General features: G+C 48.2%; 2 protein-coding genes across 4 annotated transcripts; one reads left to right on the plus strand and one right to left on the minus strand.

The window, feature by feature from the left end:
• Nucleotides 1–754: 754 nt before the first annotated feature.
• LOC114890234 (translation initiation factor IF-2-like) lies at nt 755–15,268 on the minus strand. Its single transcript, XM_029213705.1, has 4 exons — nt 14,837–15,268; nt 5,435–5,579; nt 2,537–2,641; nt 755–1,245 (listed from the first exon to the last, which is right to left on the minus strand). The coding sequence occupies exons 1-4, from the start codon at nt 15,266–15,268 to the stop codon at nt 1,238–1,240; spliced, it is 690 nt and encodes a 229-aa protein (XP_029069538.1). The 3' UTR covers nt 755–1,237.
• LOC114890005 (unhealthy ribosome biogenesis protein 2 homolog) lies at nt 15,156–26,585 on the plus strand. 3 transcript variants are annotated; one of them, XM_029213540.1, is made up of 4 exons: nt 15,156–15,445; nt 17,239–17,377; nt 18,719–18,895; nt 20,604–26,585. In XM_029213540.1, exons 2-4 carry the CDS (start codon nt 17,252–17,254, stop codon nt 24,279–24,281), a joined length of 3,981 nt encoding a protein of 1,326 aa, XP_029069373.1. In that variant the 5' UTR covers nt 15,156–15,445; nt 17,239–17,251; the 3' UTR covers nt 24,282–26,585. The 3 variants fall into 3 exon arrangements, with proteins under 3 accessions (XP_029069373.1, XP_029069415.1, XP_029069455.1); XM_029213582.1 differs by having other exon boundaries at nt 15,156–15,378; XM_029213622.1 differs by lacking the exon at nt 15,156–15,445 and having other exon boundaries at nt 17,296–17,377; nt 18,703–18,895.
• Nucleotides 26,586–26,662: the final 77 nt, after the last annotated feature.

Genomic DNA, 26,662 nt, shown 5'->3' on the forward strand with positions numbered 1-26,662 from the left:
TTTCAACAAAGCTGGCTCCTTCGCTGTTCCTGAAAAAATCATCACCGTCTCTGCCCCTTTGCTCATGCCTTCGCACGTAGGCCGGATCCTCCCACTCTGGCACAGATGCCCAACGTGCAAGTGCTAACGTCGACCCTACCCTCCTCAGGAAGGCTGCCTCTGCCCACCCGACGCCAGCCCCTCCCTTCACTCCAAATGCAGCTCCCACGAACACCCAGCGACTGGCTCCGTCTTGGCCTATGAAGACACTCCCCCAGTCACATCTCATGCAAAACTGTGACTTCTAGCCCTCTTATGTTAGGGTTAACTTTCAGTTCAGATTAATGACTACATGTTGTATTTCATCTTGGTGCTCAGGAAATAACTCTTCATTTGATTCGGTTGACTGCTCTTCAGAGCCCTGAAGGTGGAGAAAAATGTTCCAGGAAAAGCAGTCTGTGAGGAAAAACACATATACTCACCCCCTCAAAATAACCTGTGACCAAGGATTACAGAATTAAATTACAGGGCTTCCCTGGTGGCGCAGTGGTTGAGAGTCCGCCTGCTGATGCAGGGGACATGGGTTCGTGCCCCAGTCGGGGAAGATCCCACATGCCGCGGAGCGGCTGGGCCTGTGAGCCATGGCCGCTGAGGCTGCACGTCCGGAGCCTGTGCTCCGCAACGGGAGAGGCCACAACAGTGAGAGGCCCGCATAGTGCAAAAAAAAAAAAAAAAAAAAAAAAAAGAATTAAATCACAGACAAGGTAACAGACAGCCTTCTCAGTTTTGAAACAAGACAAGAAATTGCATAGGAAAAGGCTGATGGAGACTATTACAGTGACAGATTCGGAGCTTCCGCGTTGCCTGGCTCCCTCATCAGAGGGCGGGCCCCCATCAATACACTCTCCTGCAATACCTAGCCCAGGACAGTCAGAGCCTCACGTAAGTACAGGATGACTGAGTGAAAGAGAAGGGCTGAAAGACGCCAGGCACTTCTTTCTAAACCAGCTTCCTCACCACTAGGTTGATGAGAGAAGTCTCTCAGGGAGAAATCATAACCGTATTTAAAAAAACGAGTAAAATAACTTTCTAAAAACTGATTTAAAAAAATTTAAAAATTGCTCAAAGCCTCAAAAACCAATGCCAATAATGAAAAATAACTTGATTATCTCCAAGTTCTTGCTTACCTCTGAATGAAATCCTTCTTATAAATCCAATTTTTCTTTTTCTATCTTTAGTGGACATGGAAAGCAGCTGATCACTGTTCTGAGACATTTAACATTTATACGATGTGAGGATCTTAATGGAGTTTCTTTCTTTCCAGTTTAAACATAATAAACTTTTTATTAGACCCTTAGTCTTCGCAATTTTTTCATCTTTGTAACAATTCAACAGAATGAATCCCATCAGTCAACAACTGTGAGACTGATAAGATGACCCTCTTTAGGGTTTTATTTTGTAATCTTTATTTCCTGTAACATTTTGGTCATTTTGCCCGACTACGGAATACAGGAAATGTGGATTCTTTCCTTTAAAATACTAACCATTATAAGGGTGAAGTAAAATTAGGACAACTCTAAGTGTGCAAAATTAGGTCTATTATTTTGGTTTATATATTGATCACTTACTATGCCCCTTTACCATTAAAAATTATTAACCTGAGGGTTGTTCAAATAAGAAAAAAAAAATAAAACAACTTCAAAGTATTTTAACTATAATTTTCTACTAACCAATACATGCTAATTACTCTCCATCCTTGGAGGACAGAGAAAGTTTTGTATTTCTTGTGCCTCAAGGTGTTTTGTATCAAGTACTCAACAAAAGACTTTGATTAATAACCAGAATCAACATGGCCTCGCTTAGTGTAATGATCTTTCCAACGTTAAAATTACCATCAGTCACCTTAGGACTAGACGAAATCACTTGGTTTTGCCTCTGAACAGCCTTCTTCACTTTACATACGAGGAACTAAAGGCCCCAGAAAGGCTACATGACTACATTTTTTAGAGTGATTAATTTAAAAAGTCATAGAGTGAATTAGAAAAACTCATTAGAACTCATATCTACTGATTCAGTGTGTCTGTGGTTATCACAGCACCCACAAACTGGACTAAATTACAACTTCTAATTTTTTGGTGTTGCTGATTCATGAGGATTACTGTCTTGCATTTTTGGAAATAAGGGGAAAAAAACCATTTTGAGATGTACTGTATCACTGGTAGTGATATCAACGTCCATTTCACACCTGCTGCATTTAAGGAGGTTTCCCTACATGGCTGACTGAGCTTCTACTTATGCAACACAAGTCACAGTCACTGTGTTGAAGGCCATGGACAAAACAGTGAGTAATGCACCCAGAGCTCTGCCCTTGCACACTTTAATCTCCTGATTTGACTCTCTTGGGAGTTCCAATAGACCATAATTGTGAATGCAAGGCCTGCGTTCAATCACCTTTGAATCCCTGGTACCTAACACCAGAGCTGGAACACAGATGGTTCTGAGGGAAATTCGCAGCACCCTTTTTTAACAAGAGAAGGGGGTCGTGTGGAGTACTTACCGGTGAGGAAATTCCGCAGCCGTCCGAACTGCACTTCATATTGCTGGGGCTCTGCCTGGCAAGGGGCCGCAGACACTATGTTGGCACAACCAGATTCTGATTGGACTAAGGAGGAAAAGATACATAAGATGGGGACGGCAAAGACAATCGCCAGCCCAAAACGTGGCAGGATGGATGGAAGGAGGCGCAGCTGTAGCATCTGACATCTCAGCCCGTTTTCAAAGTACGTTGGGGCTTCTGGTTAAATGTGACCGACATGCCTACCCCACCCGCTCCTGACACCCAGTGACGTGACAGCAGAGGAACGACAGGTATAAAGCACAGGGTACGCGAGCTGGACGAGAGAGGAGAGGCACACAGGCTCACGAGAGACTCCTCTGGACGCATCTGACCCCAGGACCTGACACTGTACCATCGTGTGCCTTGGGATGGGTTCATCTTCAACCCCCGTGCTGGGCATTCAGTGGGCCCTTTCAATCTGGAAATTCACGTCTTTCAGTTCTGAGAAACTTTCTTGAATCATTTTGTTGCTTCCTCTCCTGTGTTCTCTTTCTGGGACGCCTACAATTTCGAGGTAGGTCTCCTGAACTGACCCTTTAATGTCTCCCAGATTTTCCATTTTTTGCCTTTCTGCTCTACTTTCTGGGAGGCTTCCTCAACTTTCAACCCTTCGAATGATTTTTCAGTTTCACTGTCATGTATTTATCTGAATGTTTTCTTCTCTTAAAATAGCAGTCTCTTCTTGTTTCAAGGCTATCAATGATGGTAGTTTTGAAGTTTTTTTTTCTCTCTGCTGTTTGCTTCCTTCAAGTTGCTTCTCACTGTTTCCTTCCATTTTTCATATGAAGCAGATCAGTTTCTTCCAGGATCTGACAGTCCCTAGTTATCTGAAAGTGAGGCACCACAGAGCTGATGAGAACTCTGGGCGTGCGCTTATCACCCAAGAGGACCTGGATGGGCAATTCCCTGCTGGCGATGTCTTTAGGTCCATTCTGTTGGGCAGGACAGATTCACCAGGGGCGAGGCTTTTAATCACCTTCCTGGACAGCAGGTGCCTGGATGGCAGTGTTCTCGGCAGCGAGAGGAGGAAGGAGGCTGGAGTCTCAATACTCAGGATGTAAACATGCACTTCATCGCCATTCTGTGAGTTCATGCTTTCTAACAAGAAAAGCAAAATTCTCCTACCCTTTCTGCTGGGGGTGGGGTGGGGGACCTCACAACTGGAGAGAGGCGGCGGGGGACTGACGAGCCATCTTCAACAACAATCTGGACGAACACCGACGTGCGTGGGACGCACGTGGGAAGGAGGAAGCAGGAATGTAATTAATGCAGCAGGGCCGAGGAGACACGACGGAGAGCATCGAGAGGCGGGGAGACAGATGGGAAGAGAGTCAGAGCCCCTCCGGGAACTCGGACACACGCTGGAAGGCTGCGGGCCCTCCTGCTGCCCCGCCGTGAGGGAACCAGTCTCAAGTCCTACAGTCACAAGCCCTCAAAGGCATCCTCCCCTTGCCATTCCGATGACCACCCTTTAGCTCAGGCTGTCCTCACCTCTCACTGGATCACGCTGCAGCCTTCTGACTAGCTCCCCTGGCGCCAATCCGGGCCTTCCCCCGTCAACACTGCCACCACAGCCATCCTCCTAAGACCCACATCTGATAACCTGGACACCCGCCCCCAGCTTTGCCCCCCAATAAGCTCCTAACGGTTCTCTGGAAACTCAGCTTATGCCTTCTACGATTTACTGACCCCTGACTATATGCTGGGAACCATGAGACCTTCTGGGAAGCCCTTGTGACCTGCCGGCCGACCTGAGAGCACCACCTTCTTTGCTCATATGGAGGCTGAGCAGCCCTCACGGGACCACGTCACGCCGCCCGCATGAACTCATCCGCCTGCCTCAGCTGACTGTAACAGAGCTCCTCGGGAGCCAGGGTCGAGTCTTAGCTCTCTCGAGAACTTCTCAGCACCTGGCCACCAGCAGACCTTCACGACCATCTGCTGAACGCAGATGTAAGTATTCCGATTACTCAATCAACAGAAAAACCTAGGACAAAATCTTACAATAATCACACTTTAGAAGCTTCCCGCTTTTCCTGGTGGTTTTCCAGGAACACTGACTCTCCTAATACGCCATCGTATCGAAAAGAAGACAACTGAGAACACAAATTTAACAGTGCTGCCCTACTGTCTATCAGCAACAGCACAGGCTCCAATGAACACAGGCCAGCGGGAGCTTATCAAAGGCCGTGACGGCGAGTTTAGAAGGAATTACTCTGGTCCTGTACACTGGCCATCCTACTAGAAACATTAAGGCTTTCATGAATCGATTCCGAGTTCATCGCCTGGCCCTGTCCTTGTCAGGGGAACCCAGCAGAGTCTGAAGGCGAGGGAGAGTGAGTGGGTCTGACACTGAAGGGAAGGAGGCTTCCCCTGAGGAGCCGGGCTGAGCTGGAGAAGGCACTGCCACCTTAAGCTCCCCACACCTGGCCATTTAAAGACGCTCATAACCACCCTGACAGCACAGCAGGAAAAATTTTTCCAAGGTTTTTCTAAAAAAGAATCCAAATCCAATTTCAAAACAAACAGCAGAAGCAAAAAGAAATGTTAAAAGTCTCAGGAACACGTGTATGATACCAACATTTCCACCCACTGATCCCAAAGGACTCATCCACCTGGAGAACATGCCTTCCACGGGTGAGGCCCAAGCGATAGGGGAGGGGACACGTGCAAGAGGGGGACAGAGACCCTGGCCCTAGCTCACGGAAGGAGAAAGTCTTACACGACATCAGGTACAGCTCAAAGCCCCCGGGATCCTAAAGGAGGACGTGTTGGGCAGGGGGTTTTCAGAGAGGCATTTGGGCTGGACGCTGCCTCCGGGACGGGGGTGGGTGGTACCTGCGAGGCTGGTGGCCATCTCCTCGGCGCTCTGCGACAGCCGCAGGCCTTGCTTCAGTGGGCCGTCCGCGTCCCCGTACTGCCGGCGTTTGAGGTAGCAGGACACGGCCATCTGAATCTGCTCGGTGCGCACCCGTTTCATGACCTGAGGGGGAACCATAGGGACAGCCTGACGTCACGCGCGGGGAGAGGCCACGCGGCCAGTCTCCTGGCTGACTTGAGAGCCTTAAGACCAACCTCACCCTCTCTTCCACTTTATGTACTGTCCCGATGAAAACACGGCCAACTTCAATGATGGAAAACGGGAATAGCCTAGATAATAAAGCCCCACGGGACTTCCCTGGCGGTCCAGTGTTAACACTCCGCGCTTCCACTGTAGAGGACATGGGGTTGATCCCTGGTCGGGGAACTAAGATCTCACATGCCTAAGTGTTGCAAGGTGCGGGCCCCCCCCCCCCAAAAAAAAGCTCCAGATCCCCGGCAAACTCCATTTAGGACCACAATTTCAATCCGCTCCGAGGAATTCCAGGGCCCTGTGTTACCGGCCGCCCCTCGCTCAGGGAGAGGGGTTCAGGGAGCAGGGAGCCAGCCAGAAAGCAGGCAGGAGGCAGCACGAAATCAGAGCCCTGAGACATTCAGAAACCAGGTAAAGAGGTGTTAGAAAGTGAGAAGTTAATAATGGGGAAAGGGAGAGCTATGTTTTCTCTTAGCAGTCAGGAAAAGGCTGCTGGCGCTGAGTCAAGGATTTGAGCAGTGTGTTTTCATGTCAATCATACTGTTTACCTCTTTTCACGCTTTATTTGTAACGCCAGGTACAGAAAAGCATCAACATTGTAAGAGGGTATGTATATGTGTTAGAAAATGTCTCATGAATTCTTATACGGAAGGAAATGCACTCAACAGGGGTAAACAACTTCTGATAATTCAAGCTAAGTTGGCGGTTTTCCCTCCAAAAGGACTATTTTCCTTGACTGCTAAATTTATTATCAAGAATGAAAGGAACCCCTGACTGCCATGGGCCTCAAATACTCCTTTGCCTGGAGTAAAGAATACTGCAGTCCAGATGACCAGTGACAGCTGAATGAATTTTCTAGGTTCACTTCTGTGATGTAAAAAATATTTTCTTCTTCAGGATCAGAATATCGTGTCCATTTTGGAATGCATGCAACATTATCCATACACATGTGATGGTCCCCACCAGGGTAACTTTCTCTAAATCAAGGACTTCTAATTTTTTTGTGTGTGGAAGATGTGTTTTTGATAGTTTATTTGGATGTGTTTAAATTTTCAGTTTCAATTACATGCACTGGCCTTCTCCTTTGTGATTTCCTCCATGTTTTTAAGATTTAAAATTCCCCCCATTCCAAAAACCTGTTATTTTTTCTTTAAATATTAAAAAAAGTTTATCTGTATCTAATGTTTATCCATTGCAATTTCTTTCAGTGTACAATATGTGGTGAATAACCAAACAACTATTTTACCCAGATACTGCGGCAAACAAGTTGTTCCAAAACCATCTGCAAATAAATAATCCTTCCAAACTGATTCATGGTAACTCTTTTAAAACACAATCTGAAGATCAACTTTTCAATTGCCTAAGTCACACAACAGAGCAAACAGTGAAGGCTGGAGACATGCACACACAAAACCACATATATTTATATACAAATATAAAATGTTAAGACATCATAAATGTATTATTTTAAACCAGGTATAAAGAATGATTATATTAGCTATGCATTTCATTTCTGGATTACCAGAGACAGTATCAAATATTTGTTAGAAAGGAGGGGCACTGGGTCTGAAATGATTGAGATTCAGTGATACAGTGAAACAGTAACAAATTTCCTCAAACTGAACCACCTTTCACTATGGAATTTGCCTCACTTGGTTATGGTGTGTTAGTCTTTCACTGTATGACAACTCAGATTTTTTTTTTTTTTTAATTTTTGGCTGCGTTGGGTCTTCACTGCTGTGCACGGGCTTTCTCTAGTTGCGGCAAGCGGGGGCTACTCTTCGTTGAGGCAGGCGGGCTTTTCATTGTGGTGGCTTCTCTTGTTGCGGAGCACGGGCTCTAGGCGCGCAGGCTTCAGTAGTTGTGGCACGTGGGCTCAGTAGTTGTGGCTCGCGGGCTCTAGAGTGCAGGCTCAGTAGTTGTGGCACGTGGGCTTAGTTGCTCTGCAGCATGTGGGATCTTCCCGGACCAGGGCTTGAACCCGTGTCCCCTGCACTGGCAGGTGGATTCTTAGCCACTGCACCACCAGAGAAGTCCCCAGATTATTTTTTAATTAAGATTTTTTTTCTATTGCTCATACAAGAATTCTGAGACTTTGAGAGTGGGGATCACTGCTCTAAGTATTCACCTGTCCATTGATGAAGACAGATAATTGTTTCTTTGTGGTTACTAATAAGCATTCCTGTACCAGTTTGACTATTTCAGTGATTCTCTATGGTTTTCTAACCTGGTTACACATAAGAATCTCCTGCGAGTGTGTGTATAAATAATTTCAGCCTTGGAGATTCTGATTCAATGTAATATTTAGAGAAAAAAATTTAAGTGCACACAGAGACTGTGAGAGTACTACCCTTTGCCAGTTTGGACCCAAGTCAGAAGCAGTCAATCCACCAGGCTCCCACCCCCGGCCCCGCCACCACACGACCCTACGCCGCTTGCTAAAGATGCTTTCAATCTAACTTCAAGAGTTCTTAGTCTCCAAGCTCTTCCAAAGCAGCCTGATGCCTTGTATTTTGGCTGGGACTAAAACTTTTCCAGACTTCCTACTGCCGATCTCTTGTTGCCATGGGAGTGCATGCTTGTATCAATGTGTGTCCCTTAGTGTTTCAGGTAAGATGAGAGTAAGAGGTCATCTCTCTAACAGGAAAAAAAAAAAAAAATGTGCACAGGAAAAGACATGGGAAAACTGACACAGCAGACCCTGCAATGCCAAGTGTCCCCAAGGTGGGACAATGTATATGCATATCTGAAGAGGAGGGGAAAAGAGAGAGCGAACAGAAAGCGATGAGAATGAACAATAGTAAAAAACGGGCCATATTGGGGATTACTAGAAACTAGCTGGTAAATACCGATGCTAATGAATTTGCCCAAATTAGCTGTTTCTGGCTCCAAACCACCATGTAGGACAAGGACCTTCCCTGAGGGTGGGCTGTGAGCCAGCTGCAGGGCCAAGAGTCTGGGGAGGAGGAACGCGGGCATTAGTCTCTTTTATAGCCACACTCAACTGAAATACCAGGGACATTATCCAACTGACTGCCCTGGACTTGATTCCAGGGCACACATATTTCAAGTGAAGTAAATAATAAATGAAATGGGGAAAAACCCTACAAACCTTCTTAAAAACAGACCTATCTTTTGAGAGACTCAGACATGAGACTAACACTGCAATTCCAAGTTACCTGTTTATCTTTTCCCATAATTATAAAATCTTTTAAATTTAAATTGAGTTTCAATCTAATTACATCTTTGTTAAAAATTTCAGGGTTTCCCTTAATTTTCAATTGACAGAAAATATTTTAACTTTAAAGTTAAAAATAGATGATCACATACCTTTCTTTTCATGTCACATTATTAGGATTTCTGGAAATTAACATGAGGATTCCGACACAATATGTATCTATTTCTCATGCATTAATAGTTGCCTACTGTTACCAAAGTTGCTACAGAAAATGAGGACATGATCACCTTCCTGCCTTAAAGTAACAACTGTGCAGGAAGAACCACTCTCTTAATACTCTTTGCTGCAGCCTAACCCCACCCACTTATGTTCAAATGTGTATGGTTGGTGGAGGGTTGCTCGGAGAGACACCCCCAGCCCAGCACTTCATGGGCTAAGCACTACGCAATTCCATGAGATGCCAATAGAGTACTATATGAACAGTGTGTCTCCCCCTGCCCCTCAGATATAAGGTGTCAGCTTTGAGGATGAATGAGTTCAAAACAAATCCAGGCAAACTCACCACCACTATCCTCAAATCAGTTCCCCAACTGAGTATACGGACAGTAGCTAGGTGTTTCTGTTGCTGTTGTTTTTTAAAGTGTATTTTTTTTCCAATTATAAATTTATGCTTAAAAACAGATAAAAATTATTTTGTATTTTTTCTTAACTGAGAGGTCATGTAAAGTGCCTAGTAGGTGCTCATATATCAGCTCTCTTCTCTTTCCTTGCAGTATTCTAAGTGCTTATAAAATCCATCAAAAGGTCACTCTTAGTAGCACCTACAAACCTAATAAGCTTTTGCATTAATCATTGTGATAAAATGCTTGTGAAAATAAAAATCGCAGCTGAAAAATAAATGAGCTCGGTTTCAGTCATACATGATATAATTTTTAAATTAGGTTGGCCTTTCATATTCAGGCTTTGCTCAGACACAGACGTAACATGAATACACTTGAACTAAAACCTGTGATCTTTCCCCATGGAGTCCTAAGAAGTAAATGGCACACGAACAAGGCTCACAGCTGCGGGCTCAGGATGCAATGTAGAATCTGGGGGTTTAATTTGGGTAGGAGGGTTGGGGGTGAAGCAGAAATCATACAGCCAGGCAGACAGATGCCCCTAGAACTTGACTAACATCAGCTGGGACCTCCATAAAGTCCCTGAAGTCTTTCGTTGTCAACTACTTCCTTTCCCTGCAGCTTCCTACCTGCAGCCACCCCCAAATCTGCTCCAGTCTCCTTACTCAGCCAGCCGACCCTGCTTCCTATGTCAGCGGGCTATTTACTAAGACATGAGATTCCTCAACTCTTGTCAAATCTGTCACTTTTCCCCACTATTTACATGGCTTCTAGGCTGCTGAACACGCCGCCTCCCCTGCAGGCAGGTCTCTGGCTCCCCTCTTCCACCCTTCACATTCCCTGCTGACACAAGACTCCTGCAGTCTCTAGTCAGAGCACCTTCCTGAGCTCAAGTCTACAAGACTTCTCTACCTGGAAGCTGCAAACATCTGAAATTTGATGTGCTCAAATTCTCTTCCTTCCATACGTCTTCCTTTTCCTAGTTTTCCCAGACAGCTTAATGGTGCCACCATCCACCAACAGAGAAAACCACAACCAAAACCAACCAATCAAATGAAAACTGTCATCTTAAGATGCTTTTCTCTATCTCTCTTCCCCTCACTTCTAAATGGCCATCGACTCTTTATTCTAAACAGGACTCTCTTGGAGCCATTGTGCTACCATATCCTCACTGCTGCGATCTGACAGCGCAAATCACTTCTCACCTGGACTATTCCAATGTCCTCCTACTACTCTAGGCCAACCTCAAACACCCTTTTGAATGCAGCCAGACAGAAAGACTGACTATGCTACTCCCATGCTTAAAATCATCCTCTGCACCCCATGCAGACTGCCCACTCCTGCCATCACTGTTCTCTAGGTCCCCCCACCAGATGGAGAGTTCCCTAGAACAGGGCTTTTATCTTGGAAATCCACATTAAAAGTAAAGTGAGTGTCATCTAGCTTCTGCTTGGAATTCTTGACGGTTTACTTTAGGCACATGACTTCTCTGGATTTTTATGAACCAAGAAAGCCACAAATATTTGATGCTTACTTCAAAACTATTTTAGGGCTCAGAAAAATTATTTCTATACAAAACCTTGTTAACATGGAAGAGTATGGCACAATTTATAGAACGGCTACCTACATTTACCGTGTCTTACGTCATAAAGAATACCTTTCACGTGGGCTCCATTTACAACCACTGTAGACAGAAGAAACAGGATGCTGTGCTCTCAGAATAAGGGGGATATGGTTTCCTATGTTTATCATTCTCCCTGAAATGGAATTCAAATGCAGCAAGGTTTTGGAGATGCTTTAATGGCACTGAATCCTTTATGTGTGTGTGTCTCACAGAGCAGCCGGATCACTTTTTATTCTAGAGTAGTACTGCCCATAGGACTTCCTGCAATGAAGGAAATGTTCTAGGTCTGCACTGTTCAGTGTGGTAGCCACCAGCCACAAAGGGCTATCTAGCAATTAAAATGTGGCTAACGCAGCTGAAGAATTGAATTTTTAATTTTCATTAAGTTAAATGTAAGCAACCACACATGGCCCGTGCTTTCTGTATTGGACAACACAGTTCCAGAGCATGGCATTACTTTGTGAAACTAAAGCAGCAGTGCCTTGACTTAAAAATGGCAATGCACAAAGTCTTGCAAAACACTTCTGATTCCTAAATTGCCAAATCTCCAAAAATTAGTATTTTCTTAGTAAAAATGGAGCTACCTTTTTATTACTATCAAACACTCTAAGGTTACTAAGATACATATACATTTACATACATCTTACCAGAAAGATATCTTATTTGACTGCTAAACAAAGATTTATGAACGGGAGTTTTCTACAGTGTTTTCTAAAACTTGCCAGTACACAACATTCTTGAAACCTTCTTAAAGTTAAAATATGAGACGGGAAAAAGGAATTCGTTTCAGTAGACAAACAGAGCAGCAGTTACTTTCTGTAAAACGTTCACATAAAAGGCAAGCTCGAACCTAAGACAACTTTACCCCTGCAATGAGAAAATTAAAAAAGAAAAATTTCTGGCTAACTTAAACTAGAAAAAAAACCTTTAGGACTGTAGATCAATTAGTCAAATGTCTGCTTATAATCTTTAATTTATTAACTTCCATGTATTTTAAAATATAGAAGGCAACACATTAATTCATGAAACAATTTTACGCCAACTATTCACTTACATCTTCAACACCAGCGTCTCTGTAGTCACTGAAGCCACTCTGAATCATCAAATTCCATTTTCCAGAACACACCATCTTTGCTCCTACCAAATCATCTATGATACAGCACTTGATGCTCTCGCTGGAAATCTCAACGCAAGCCATCAATACCCATTCAGGTGGCAGAACTTTTTAAATTTATCACTTACTGTTGATACATTGGTGGTATAAATATCCCGAACTAGCAAGGACTGAGATTGTTTCAGTCCAATATGTATTTCCCAAATGGCATCTTGTTGTTGGAAAGAGTAATTGCAGTGCCTGTAACAGGAGAGACTTAAACATGTGGTACCACCCTCTTTTCAGAGGGATACTTTGGGGGGAATCCTGCCTTGTAGTCAGGCATATACAGTACATCCTTGAAGATGCTTTTTAAGAGAGAAGGTTGCCTGGAATGATCTGGTTTCTTCATGCCTTCTCAGAGCGCTCTTTAGGCTTCCAGATTTGGATTCAAATGCCTGCCCCTGCTAAGCAGTCATTTTCCTTTTGGAGTCACAGGCAGACACAAAGCTGCCAGGACAAGTGGCTGGGCCTTCCCTACTTTTAATCCCACACCACTACAGGCACAATCTTTCCAAACAGCTAATCTGATGCCATCTGCGCTCAGCTTAAAAACTTTCTCCTTCCTTCACCAGTGTGGAGGATAAAAAAATCGTCTCCACTGTGTCACCTTGAGGTTACTCTTATCTGCCTTTGTTTACAAAACAGGTGGGTACCACAAGGCCTTCTCGCCTTAGGGGTTTTGGTCAAGGCTCCTCCATTAACTGTAGGAACACCCCAAATGGCACTCCTAGCTGGTTTAGCTAACTCCCACTCATGCTTCACAGCCTAGCTTGGCCACTTCTTCCCCAAAGCTTCCTTGAGCCTGATCCCTTCCACCCACCAAACCCAGGAACAAACCTCTATCACAGGAATCACCATACTATTTGTTTCCTACACCGCCACTACTAATACCTGGCACTTACTGAGTGTACATCACAGGTAAGATACTATTTTAAGTCCTTTACGTAGACTATCTCGTTTACGCCTCCCGAGAACCCTATAAGCTAGGGAGCATTCTTCAGATAAGAAAGCTGAGGCTTAAAGAAGTCAGACAGGTGCCCAAGGGTCCACGGTGCCAGGAGGGGAACTTGGGCCCCCTGGCTGCATGGTCTGAGCTCTTACCTTTTACAGTGTCTTGCTGCTCAAAGGCTTCTCTCGGGAAACACAACAGTGAAAGCTTACCAAATGCTTGTTGAGAGAGTGATCACAACAGTTACTACCTGAGAAGCTGGCTGTCTGTCACATGGAGAGGCTAGAAACGGTTTCTAGCACGGTCCACTGGGTAATGCTGGTTTAACAGAGCGCCCCCGGGGCTCCCTTCCAGCTAAAACGAATCATCAAATAAACAAAACAAACAAACAACAGCCCTTTCTCCAGAGATGTCCTTCATAGGTATTATGAAGGACATCTGTTTGCGAAAGTAAAACCAAAAAACCAGTGACTGAATAGTTAAGAGGAGCCTTTACCTAGTTCCACAGTGATAGAACCAAACAAATTTCACACATTCAGAGGGAGAAGCAACAAAACTATTCCAAAACACACAAATCTGCTTTACTGTTGATAACAAAAAACAAACAAAAAAAATGGTCAAGGCAAGCCCACTTTTTGGTTTGCCAATTTAACACTGATTTTTAAGGCAGGAATGATTTATAATTGACAAAAATCAAAATTACATTTAACGCAAAAATTTTAGGCCTACGAGGAACCTAGAAAGTATTCTCTGCCAAAAAAAGAAATTGTAATAGCTGATAACTAGTATTTACAGAACACTTCCCACTTGTCAGGCGTTTTCACATTCATTAATCCTTTTTTGGGTATCCTTTAAAAGGTCCAGTTTATCAGTCATTACCTCATTTTACTGAAGAGGAAACGAAGGCTCCGAGAGGTTACAGATAGTAGTTACATGGTTTCGACCTGAGGCCGATGTAGTCACCAAGCCCCCTCCGCTGCAGAAGCTTCTCCGAGTGTAAAGCTATGGCTCCAAACTCCTCTTCCTACTCCCACCCTCAAGCAGAGCGGGGACCCAGACCGGGGCAGCCACCGTGTCCGCCCTACCCCGCAGCGCTAGGTCACCTAAGAGTAGACGGCCCCCGCCCGCGCGCCCCTCCCAGCGCAGCCCCGATTCCTGCCAGCCGGGTCTCCCTTCCTAGACCTCCACCTGCAAAGTCAGAGATCAGCGCTTCCAGCCTGCCGCCGCGGGGCACGAGCCCAGGGCGCTCTCACCGCTGTCGGGAGGGCAGCACTTCCGCTGAGCCTCCTAGGACACCCGGTCCCTCACCCTCGGCTCCCCCGCCCACGTCGCGCCCGGGCGCTCAGGGCCTCGGGGCTCCGCGGCGCGCACCCCGTACGCGGCTGTCAGGGGCGCGGCCGCCTTGCGGGCGCCCTTGCAGGTGGGCATCGCCGCGCTCGCCCGCGTCCTCCTCGCCACCCTGCGCCAAGTTTCATCCCGACTTCGGCCCACAGACACTTCCCTCTCCCGTAAATGAAGAAGAGGCCGGGCCCGCGCTCCGGGCCTCCAGGCGGTGCCGCCCGCTCGCCCCGCCCCCACCGCCCAGGCCGCGCTGCCGCCTGCGCTGCCGCCCGCGCCCTCGGCCCGCCGCCCGCACTCACTGAACATCCCAGGCGGCTCCCGCTCCCCCCGCCGCCGCCGGGGTCGCCCCGCGTCCGCCTCCGTCGTCTCCGCGGCAGGCTCGCGCTCCGCGGCCGGCTCAGCCGGGCCCCCGCGCCCAGTGCCCCGCCGCCCCCGCGGCGGCTCTGGGCTGCAGCCCCATGACTGATTGACGCGGAGCCGCCGCGGGCTGGGCCGGGCCGCTCGGGCCTCGACGCGCGGCCGTCTCCGCCAATGGGCGCGGCGCCTCGGCGCTCGGCTGGCGATGCCTGGCGTGCGAGCCGTCCCGCCCCACGTTCCTTCCGCCTGGTCCAGCGCCGCCCCGCAGCTCCCAGCGCAGCCGGAGTCCGGAGGAAGGAGCGCGATCCCCCACGTGGTGGCCCCGGAGTCGGTCCCGCCGCTGCTGCGGCCGTTCGTCCCCGCGCGGTCCCCATCCGGGGCTGGCCGCCGGGAGAGCTCCTCACCCGGTGGCTGCCCTCCGCCCCGCCCGCCGCCCCTCACGGGCGGGGTCTGCGTGAGTTCCTCACCTGGGGGCGGCCTGCAGGTGAGCCCCCTTCCAGCCGGCCCTCCACCCCGCCCGCGGTCCCTCCCAGGTGACCAGGTCCCTCCAGGTGAGCTCCCTACCTGAGCATGGCCCTCCCACGCTGGCTTGCTCCTCCGGCGGCCCCTCTCCTCGCTCCTGGCTGCTCGCTTCCTTCTGTTCCGCAGGGTTTAGCGTGGCCGCGCGAGGACGGACGCGGCTTTGCGGTCCGCACCGGGCTTTCCACGCCCGCTCGCAGGGATCTTTGCGGGCACCAAGGGCCCAAGGTTGACAGATCCGGGAGGGTGTATGGGGCGTCTTTGTAGCCAGTTCTGCAGATACTTTTAAAGTACTTTGTAGCTGTCGCGATGGCTGTGTAACATTGAATTTAGAAGTTAAATTAGTAGCTGTTGAATGGATATTGGACGTTTCGACAAAGGAAGACTGACAGCATTTGGCTGTTCTGGCCTCTTGTAATAGTGAAGGGTACCGTGCTGAACCTAGCTGTCTTTCATCCGATGTTCGCTCATTCCCTGTAAAGATCCCTATTGAGAATTAGCTCTGAAGGTAGGTCTGTAGGATTTCAGACCCCTTAGATTTTAAAAATCCAGCGATTCAGTTCTCAGGATAGCAAATTGTTTTGGTTTGACAGTATTTAAATTGGAATCACGGGGCTGCGATCTTTTCTCGGTATTTCATTGGCCCTATTTTGTTGTTATTTACGATAATTTTATTTCAGTATTAAGTATCATGAAAAACTTTCTCCCTTGAGGAACTGACTTGTTTACTTTTATGTAATGAAAATGACTTAACCTGATATGTTCTCCCCTTTTTACTATGGTTTTTAGGAAACTCTAAGCTACATTTACCTCAGTTTTATAGGATTATAGGTTGTTGGTATGTTTGTGTTCCTTCTTTATTCATAATTGTATCCTTCCAGCGTTAATCGTGTAACTATATTCTGTAGAGTCTTAGAAGCAGTGTGTGTTGGTAAGTTTATGAAGTTACTGTTGCAGCTGAAAAAACATTCTATCTGTTGGGACTGGGTTTGTACTATATTTCTTTTGTACTTGGAGAAATATTACTATTTCCAAATACTGCTTATTTATCTTTTTTTTTTAAAGATGATGTTGGGGGTAGGAGTTTATTAATTAATTAATTAATTTTTGCTGTGTTGGGTCTTCGTTTCTGTGCAAGGGCTTTCTCTAGTGGCAGGCGGGGGCCACTCTTCATCGCGGTGCGCGGGCCTCTCACTATCGCGGCCTCTTTTGTTGCGGAGCACAGGCTCCAGATGCGCAGGCTCAGTAGTTGTGGCTCACAGGCCTAGTTGCTCCGCGGCATGTGGGATCCTCCCAGACCAGGGCTCGAACCCGTGTCCCCTGCATTAGCTGGCAGATTCTGAACCACTGCACCACCAGGGAAGCCCTATTTATCTTTTTAAACTGTTCAGTGGGGTGGGTCCTAATATATACTCTATAGTATGTATTAGAATATTTTTGCAGAAACAACTCTTTCAGTCTAAAGCCATGTGTGAACGAATCTTTTCACAAGTAATTTGAACACTTTGGGTTTTGTTCCATTGAATTCCTGCGCACTGACCTCTGAGGATGTGATGTTTGATCACAGCAGGAATACTTGTATGTGTGTGTGTAATCCATCGTCTGTTTGAATTTCCTCCAAGAAACTCATGGACTCAAGCATCTTATGTATAAACTTCTGCCCAACAGTGTTTAATTCATTAGAAAAATATTTTTAAAGGAGTATAAGTTATGTAGACAATAAGTTACATAGTGTTCATTTTCTGCTGCCTATTAAGTTTGACCTTAATATTCTGGTCCTTTATATTAAAAAAATATAAATTTTTTCCATTGCTTTAAATTGTAGGTAAAGCGCAGCAATGGCTGCTGTTTATTCTGGCATTTCTCTAAAACTTAAAAGCAAGACTACTTCCTGGGAAGATAAACTAAAACTAGCGCACTTTGCGTGGATTTCCCATCAGTGTGTTCTTCCAAATAAAGAACAAGTAAGTTTAATGTGAAAGTTACATTTCTACAACCTAAACTAATGATCACTTATGTAAATTACATATTGACATTTAGTTAAAATTTAAAAAGATTAAAGGTTGGGAAAGGAAACATGGTTAGAAAGTTAAAAGTCCTATCAGTGAGATAAAGTAAGTAGTTAGGTATTACATTAACAAAGTTTTTCTGTTACAAAACCTCAGCATTTCGTTTATGTTTGGAAACATCTCTTATATTCTGAATTAAATATGTGCATCAGTGAGCAAATTAGGATTTAGGTTACAGAAGTTAAGTTCTGAGTCTGTTGGCAGCTTCATTTGTTTGTAAATCCTAAGTGATGCTCCATAAGCAATTCTTGTTGGTGCTTTGTTAAACGTCTTTGGAACTTGATGAATCTCGAAGGCTGGAAGTAGGGAAGCTTTAGCATTTGTAGTAAACTGAGGGGAAATAGATTAGAAACCGGTAGATTAGAAACAGATTAGGAACCCAGAAAGACATAGCTCTTTGTTAACATTTCTCAAGCTTATCTGACTAAGAAAAGCAGTTAATACAATGGAGACCGGGATGATGAGCTCACGCAGTTACTCATTTGCTCGTATTAAGCAGCACAAAATGTGTCAGGTGGATTACAGCCATTGAAATGATGAGGTCCAGTATGTAGAGCACTAGCAGAGCTAGTCGTTTCTAAATCTGGCTGCACCTGAGAATCATTTTGGCTGCTTGACCTGGCAGCGGTGGCAGGCCATTTCATCAAGGTTTCCACTACCCTTCTCCAGAGAGAGTTTTTTCCTTTTAGCGTTTGTCACTATTCGTGTTGTTATTGACAGTTCTGGTGTCCTGAGCTGAAGCCTCACCACTTTTCCTTGTGTTTATGAATAAGGAAACACGTCACAATAATGGAAACTTTATGTCCAGCCCTCCTTTTAATACAGCACTTGTGAATCATTTCATAGAAGACTCTCTGTCTTCTGAACAGGGTAAATAGGTTTAGGGATGAAGCTGCAGTTAACTCGGGAAGCCAGGACACAAACCCTGGTCTTCTGACTCTGCATTTTTGCTTTTGTGTGTCATTCCTTTTGTGGCCATTCTGAGCAATTGTTGTTGTGCTTTTAACTTGTAAAACTTGGAAGCAATTAGTTAGAAGAAACCGTTTCTCTTGAAACTTTTTATTGGCCCCAGATGGAGACACACTTAGTTTTTTTGATTGATTCTTTAATAATAAATATTTTAAGACACCAAAATGTAATATAATGTTACCAAAGATAAGTTTTAAAGGAGAGTTTCTCCCCCCTGGCAGTTGTATTTGGTTTTTCGTTTATTTTTAAAGTATATTCCAAATTCAGGTATTACTTGATTGGGCACGACAGTCGTTGGTTGCGTTTTATAAGAAAAAACTTGAACTGAAGGAAGACATTGTCGAAAGGCTTTGGATCTATATGGATAACATTCTACATAGCAGAAAATTGCAGAATCTCCTCAAGAATGGAAAGACAATTAACCTTCAGATTTCCCTCCTCAAGGTAATTAACAGTTTCCTGTGTTATCCTGTAAGTGTTGCAGGTATCTCTATTGATTTCTTGTTGATGCTGGAGGCTTATTTGTCTTACGGTTAATGATATGAAGATACAGACAATATCAAAGTAGGGGAGGAGAAAGAAATAATATTTTTAGAGTTATAATAACGACTGATACTTATTGAATGCATATCGTATGCTCTACACCATGCTAAGCACTTTATATTATGAAAAGCTTAGAACTTTTTCGTAAAGTGGTTAATTACCTTTTTAGTTGGAAAAGGTAGCCGGCAAATGACGCTACTTTATGACTTTTTTTTCACCTTTCTGCTGGACTGGAGGGAGGTCAAAGGCCAAAATCTGGATGAGAATTTCCTCAAAGGTTTTTGGCTCCGTGATTTTGAAGTCTCAGGTCGGGATTATAAACTTCACTGTCAGTACTGAGTATTTTGAAATACTGTGAGAATAGCCGGTGACAATAAAAAGCACGAATAAGGAGTACTGAGTGTGGGCCAGGTAACCTGCCGAAAGTCACACAGGAAGTAAGTGGCAGAGCTGGGATTTGAACCTCCATCTGTGTGATGGCAAAGCCTGTGCTCTTGCCTCACCCACACGAGCGTGTGCGCAGGAGAAAAGCAGTAGAGGCTGGGAACAGAAGAGTTAAATGGTTGGTGCCTGATGGTTCATAGGCTTTAGTGGTTCTTGAAATTATGCTCTAAATTGTGTCACTTTTTAAAATGATAGACCAGTGGTCACCAAAGTGGGTTATTCTGAATGGTTCTTTGGGAGTGTGGGAAGAAAATCTTACATCTCTGTATGTTTTTTAAAAAGTCACTTTAATTTCTATGTATGCTTTATAATTATATAAGATACTAGTGCTATAGCGCATACATATAATTTATAACCTTATCGGGTATAAGTGTGGAAAAAGTTGTATAATCAGAAAAATTTGGAGATCACTGTAGTGAGTGTGCTGGCATTTAAGTATGTGATATCTTTGTTTCGGCTTTTCCAGAGCCAGCAGTTACTCGGATGGAGATAAACACATCTGTGTCCTTGGGCTACTGCTAACTTAATACCTAGGATAAATTTGATTCTCAGATGCCGTAAGGCTGGGAGCAAGTCACTTAGGCTATAAGTGAACTTTGGAACCTGTCTGGCCCTCATGATTTCTGGTGCTTGTGAATTTCAGAATTTTGGAAGCAATACTGTGGGTTTGCTGTATGTTAAGTAGTAGCTGGCAGCGTTTACTTTCCTCTTTTAAGAATGCCTTTTGCTTTGGCTTTTTAAATACAAACAGTATGACATTATAAAAATGTGTTTTGGACCACAGGATCATAACCCAAGGCCACTGTCCATCTACCTGTAGCATCTAAGTTGAATTATAGGTTTAGGATCTAAGAAAAAGTGAAATCTTAGGAGTTTAAGCCTTATAAAACTCTGCTCTTTAAAAAGGGACAGCAAATTTACAAAGGCACTGAGCCCCTTCCCAAGTTTATACTGGTAGCAGATGGATGTGTGTAGGAGTTAAGACAGGTCCTCTGCCTTCCTTTGGTGCGCTAAGGAAATGCCAAGTTCATTTAGATGTGCGAATCTGGGCATTTCTCTCATTCAGATGAGAGCAAGGAGTGAGTTCACTGATTGTGTTGTATTTTTTGTGTGTACGTGTGGGTTTAGGGTCAGTGATGAGTTTTCTTTCTTTCTTAATGGTCAGATCATCAATGAGAGAATGGCCGAGTTTGCTCTCTTGGGATCTCAGAGGAGCATCTGTGTTGTGCTGAGCTGCTGCCAGGGTATCCTCTCGACACCCGCCCTTGCTGTCATCTACACGGCCAGGCAGGAGCTGACGGTCGACCTGCTGAGCCAGCTGTGCTGGTTGGCCTGTAGGCAGCCGGGAGCCGTGATGCCCCAGTTGTTCGAGGTTCTTCACCTGACCCTCGGCCTTTACCTCTCGATTCAGCGGCAGCAGGTCAACCCGAGACGCACCTTTGGGGAGGTGACCACACACTTGCTCCAGCCCTGCCTGGTCCTGAGACACTTACTCTTGGCAGGCACGTGGACCCAGGCTGGCCAGGGCCTGCTGCAGCCGGCGCTAGGCCGGGACATTAGGAGTCAGATTGAGGCCCTGCTTCGAGGTGGAGCTTTTCAGGCCGAGCTGCTCCCTTCCTACAAAGAGGAGCTCTTGGACCAGCAGCAAGGTGACACGAAGATGGGGGCCATGAAGAACCTCCTAGCGCCCCTGGGCACCGTGATGGCCGGGCTGGTGGATGCCGGCTACTGTGAACCGTCCCTTCAGGCTGCTGTGGTGGCCAACTCCGTGGCCCTGCTGTACAAGCTCTTTGTAGATTCTTACCTCAAGGAGGGGAACCAGCTGCTCTGCTTCAAGGTGCTCCCTCCGCTGTTCGGTTGCTTAAGGATTTCCCACCTGCGGGAGGAGCAGCTGCAAGCCCTGTCTGCATCTGACTGGACCGTGGAACTCCTGGCCTTGGAGCAGCTGCTAAATTCAGTGGCCAGTAGTACCATCTACAACATTGCCACTGACCGGATTCGGCACGGGGAGACTCAGTTCCGCTTCTACCGCCGTCTGGCCGAGATGCTGCTAAACCACCCACAGGCCCCTGTGCCAGCCTGGTTCCGCTGCCTCAAGGTTTTGCTGTCTCTGAATCATTTGATTCTGGAGCCAGACCTGGATGACCTGTTGGCTTCAGCTTGGATCGACGCAGAAGTCGCAGAGTTGCGGACCCAGAAAGCCCAGGAGGCGCTGATCAGTACACTCTTCCAGACGTTCGCCAAGCTCCGGCAGGTGCCCCGGCTGTTCGGGGAGGTGCTGGGCGTGATCTGTCGCCCCGCGGCCGAGGCGCTCAGGCTGCCCGTGCTGTCTGCGGGCCCCGCTGCTGTGCTCCGCAAGTGCCTCCCGGATCTGCCCCCGAGCCAGGTCCTGGACGCCTGGGCCCTCATCCTGGAGAGCTTCCAGTCTCTGGTCCTGCCTGATTTGCAGGGTGACATGGACATGGCCCTGAAGTCGCTGTCACTGAGCTCGCTGCTGCACTGCGTCATGGTCCACGCGCGGAGCCTGGATGGTGACTCGCCCCTGCCCGTGGTCAGGCGCACGCGGCGCACCATGGACGAGACGCTGCGGGGCCTCGTGAAGCCCCTGCTGGACCTTCTCTGCAAGCCCCAGCCCTCGGTGCCCGAGCCCTGGCGACAGAGGGTCGGTGACTCTGCGCTCCTGCTCGCCCATACCTGGGCCCAGGTGGACACTGTGCTGGGCTTGAGCTGTGACCCGTATCGCTCTGAGCCCGGGGCCCTCGCGGGCACCGCCCCGGAGCCCTCGAGCCTCCCCCTGCTGCTCCCGGGCATGGAGGCCAGGCAGTGGAAGGAGATAGAGGAGTTTGCGGCTCAGTCCGACTCCCTCGGCAGGTACTGCTTGGAGCAGCTCTACCTGCAGAGGATGAAAAACACCTTGCTGCAAGCGAGCGTCCAGTCTGAAGAAGCCCTCCTCGCTCTGAGGCGCGATGCCGCCTACATCCTGGGCTCCGGGAGAGCGAGCCTGACCCGGGGGACGACGGCCTCCTGGGACGGCCAGGTGGGGACAGTGAGTGCGCTCACCTACCCCGTCGCCCACTGGCACTTGGTCGTGTCCAATCTCACGATCTTAGCATCCTATCTTTGTCCAGACGACCTGCGGTACCTGGCCGACATCCTGCTGAGAACTTTGCCAACGAGCAAAGCCCAGGAAGGCCCGGCGGAGGAGGAGCCAGACATCACACTTGAAGAAATATCGAAGGCCGTCCTTCACAGCCCTCTCCTCCCCGAAATGCAGTCCCTCCACTCTGCGCTCTTACTGCGCGTGACTGCGAGCTGCACCGGCATCCTGTGTGCTGGCGCCCAGGGGGGCCCTGCTCTTCTCCGCCAGCAGCTGCCCTGGCTTTTTGAAGGGGATTATGCGGTCGTGGCTCACGGGGAAAGCAGATTTCCAAAGGTCGGATCGGAAGGTGTAGAGCCAAGGGGAGAAATCGCCCAAAACTTACTCTCCTTGGCCAGGGGTGACTCCCCCGTCCAGCTGGAGGGAGAGAAGCTGGAGAGCATTCTTCGGCTTTTGGAGGTTCTTTCTGCTCTGCAGCTGGACAGCCTCCCACCCCCCTGCCATGTGCATTGTGTTCTCCTGCTGCTGTCCCTGGCCGGCACCATGCTGGGCAGTTCTTGCTCCCCCTCGCTGACCCTCAGGTTCTTGATGACGTGCTACCGGCTTCTCGGTTACCTGCAGAGAGGGAAGAGCGCCCAGTCGGTGCTCAGGGTCATGTACGTTAGCGATATCTTTGAGATCACGCTGACCTCCTTGTTCAAAGCCAGTAGGAGGTTTCTTGTGGACGTGGACGACCCCTCTTGGCTGGAATTCCTCCAGGTGGTGGGGGCGTTCTTAGAACAGCCACTGCAGGTGCTCCTCCAGAGGAAGCTCAGCCCGGAGCTCAATTTTGGGAAAATCCTTGCGTTCCTCTCGAGTTCCCAGCTGCGCCCTGAAGCAGCTCCAGGCACACGGTCGGAAGATCAGACACCTCTGGGCCAGCAGCTCCTTCTGGTGTCCTTAACCAAGCTGTGCCAGGTGCTGGGGCCTTTGGTCAAGGAGCAGAAGCAGCACGAGGCCCTGGAAGCACCGCGTGAGCTGTTGCAGGCAGCCGTGGTACAGGCGGGGGCCGTGCTCCAGCTCTGCGCTGCCCGCGGGGCCCGGGGCCGCCGCCTCCCGCCGCCTGTCCTCTCGTCGGCCGCCTCGCTCTTGGAGGCCGATGTGGCCCTGTGCTCCGGGCATGGCGGGACGGACCACGTGCTGCTGCCCCGTGCCGCCCTCTACCAGGCTGTCTACTCTCAGATCCTGTCAGAGTTGCCGGCTCTAGCAGGAGACACCCCATCTCTCCAGGCAGCTGTGCAGTTTTTGACTCTGTTCTTTTTAGCCCCAGAACTGCACCCTCAGAAGGAGTCTGTGTTTACCTCTGTGTTTCAATCTGTGAGAAAAGTCCTTGCAGGTGAGTCATTTTCTCTTAAGCTAGTTCTGTACTGTAGAGCTTTTGGTGAGAGGTCACTAAGCGGCAGCCAGGTGAGTTGCTCCCCCTCTCCTTTTTGGAGCAGGTCTGCATTTCCGAAGGTACCACACGATGACCTGGGAGAAACTCTCCCTCCCCGGAGTTTGTTTCCGGCGTCTGCCTTCTCTGCACCTGTAAGAAGTTACCTTCACAGTTGTTTTACCTGCTTTTTAGACAAACAGCAGCCTTCTAGGTATATTGTTTTGCACTTCAGTTTTTCACTTATTTTGGAGATTGTTCTAGTTTATAGTTTTGAACCACTCTTCTCTGTTTTAGCCTTTTTCTGTCCTGGCCCCAGAGGTCAACATAGATAGTTTCATCTTTATTCGTAGGCCCTTCAGTATCAGATCTTCAGCGCCATCAGTGGACTTCAGAAAGATAAAATCTGCCAACTTTTCAAAACTCCAAGTGACTTAATTTATAGGGAACCTCATAAAATTCCTTGAGGGCAGGACAGCGTCCCGCAGGTCTCAGAGTGGTACCAGGTGTCGCGGGGCTGTGGGTGCTGATTGGACAGAGGCTCAGCCTGTGATGTCATCGCAGTGTTGTAGTCGGATGTCACCCTTGCAGGCCAGCTAATCAGGACTGAAAACCCAGCCGGTGTCTTCATTCTCTCCAGCAGGACAGTCACTACCTGCTGTCCCCGAGGTCAGAGGTTAGCAGGCTAGGGTCCGTCCCTAACTTGAGCTCATCAAGGTGGCACTGTTCCCAGTTGGCGTGGGTCCATTTTCTTCTTGTTTGGTTGGCACCGAGGTGGAGGCTAGTCAGGGTAGTCCTCTGGGGTGGGGCTGGGGAGTCTGCCAGCCTAGCCCAGCCATCACAGCACACACAGGTGTTCTCTGGGCCCCGTAGGAAGCAAGGCCGCCTGGGCCACGGCCAGGGCTGGGGTGCTGTAACCTGAAGGACACTCTGCCGCCCCCCTTTCTGATCTGCCCTGGTTGTGGATTGACTGAAAGGCTTCGGTCTCACGTGTTCTGTCTCACCCTGTCAGCTACTGTCTTAGGGAATGGTGTCACCTTAGTAACGGGGGCTGAAATTCAGTCCTCTGTTAACACTGGTTAGAGCATTCTAAACGAACGTCCTAAGATATGGCCCCCGGTGGTCCAAAGCTCTGACCCTTCTGCCCCTTCGTTAGACAGAATGCAGTGTCCCCCTTTATCCCTGCAACCCCCTGCAGAACGCAGTGTCCGCCTTTATCCCTGCAATGGAGGTGGCCCCTAAGTCCTAACTGTGTGTCCTTGGACTGGTGGTACCTTTGACTTTGGGGGCAGAGCCGCGGTCGGGAGTGAGGCCAGCCACCCCACTGCTTCCCCAGATCGCAGGCCTGAGCACTGCCCCAGGGCCCAGGCCTCAGGCACCTGAGCTGTTAGACTGGGCCTGGAGAAGGGACCAGGGTGGTGGGAGGTCTGGAGCAAAGGCCAAGGGGGGAGTGGCCCAAGGCTTTGGGCTGGGAGAGGGAGGGTTAAGGTGACCACCTGGGTCCTCGGGGGTGATTCAGGTAGGTTTCAGCTCAGAAAAATGAGCATTTTTAAGAAATGCTCTCTGACAGGAGGATCAGCTGCCTCAGTTCAATGATAAGAACCCATCCGTTTTAAAAACGCTTCATATACATGTGGAACTGTGTCCTCTGGCGATGAATGAGCTGTTGATTTTGACTTGTCTAATTTAGTAAACAGACATTCACACAAGTTACCTGAGTCACAGGGTGAGGAAAGGCTCTGAAATGACCAGAGCGGTGGATTGTGCAGGCAGGCGAGGCCTCCGCCATGGGAGGTGGGTGAAGGGAGGGCGGGTAAGGTGGCAGTGCTGACACTCAGCCTCCCGGGGATGGGAGTCTGCGGTGCCCTTTCTTTGATGTGCCAACCGCAAGAGTTGGTGCTGTTCTACCCATTTCACGGATGAGCAAATTGAGGCCCAGAGAGGTCCTGCATCCAGGATGTTACAGTTTGTGGAACACTTGGACCTAGATGTTCTCTCTCGAAGCCTTGGTCCCGCCCTCCCCCCGTAAGCAAAGACTGGGGCGGAGGAGGGTCTTCTGCAGTGTGGGATAGCCTGCTGGCTGGAACGGGGCTGCAGAGTTACTCTGGAGTCAGATTGCAAAGGGCCTTGAACTCCCTAACCTGGGGACACTGGGTTTACTTCAGAAGGCTGTCCTGCATTAAGTGGGAACAACTGGGTGACTGCAGCGGGCAGTCCCCACAAGCTTGGGGTTCCTTCCATCTCTTCAACATCCCCGTCTGTGTTAAAGCACCACCCCACCCCTGTGCCCCTATTGATTTTATAAAAGAATATAAGCAAAGTAGAAAAAGAGTATAAAGAAAGTGCCGGTCACCTGTCTCTCATGGTCCAGAGACAAGCCCTGCTGAACATCGTCTTCCTCCTCATTCTCTCGTGCTTTTCTTCGGGCTGGGTGCAGGGCACAGGTGCCGCGGGCAGGGCACAGATACTGCAGGCAGGGCACAGGTGCCATGGGCAGGGCACAGGTACCGCGGGCAGGGCACAGGTGGCACAGGTACCGTAGGCAGGGCACAGGTACTGTGGGCAGGGCACATGTGCCGCGGGCAGGGCACAGGTACCGCAGGCAGGGCACAGGTGGCACAAGTACCGCAGGCAGGTCACAGGTACTGCAGGCAGGGCACAGGTGCCACGGGCAGGGCACAGGTACTGCGGGCAGGGCACAGGTGCCGCAGGCAGG

The sequence above is a fragment of the Monodon monoceros genome, unplaced genomic scaffold (assembly GCF_005190385.1).
Source record: "Monodon monoceros isolate NGI ecotype Baffin Bay Population unplaced genomic scaffold, NGI_Narwhal_1 Contig1529_ctg1, whole genome shotgun sequence".
Classification (NCBI taxonomy): domain Eukaryota; kingdom Metazoa; phylum Chordata; class Mammalia; order Artiodactyla; family Monodontidae; genus Monodon; species Monodon monoceros.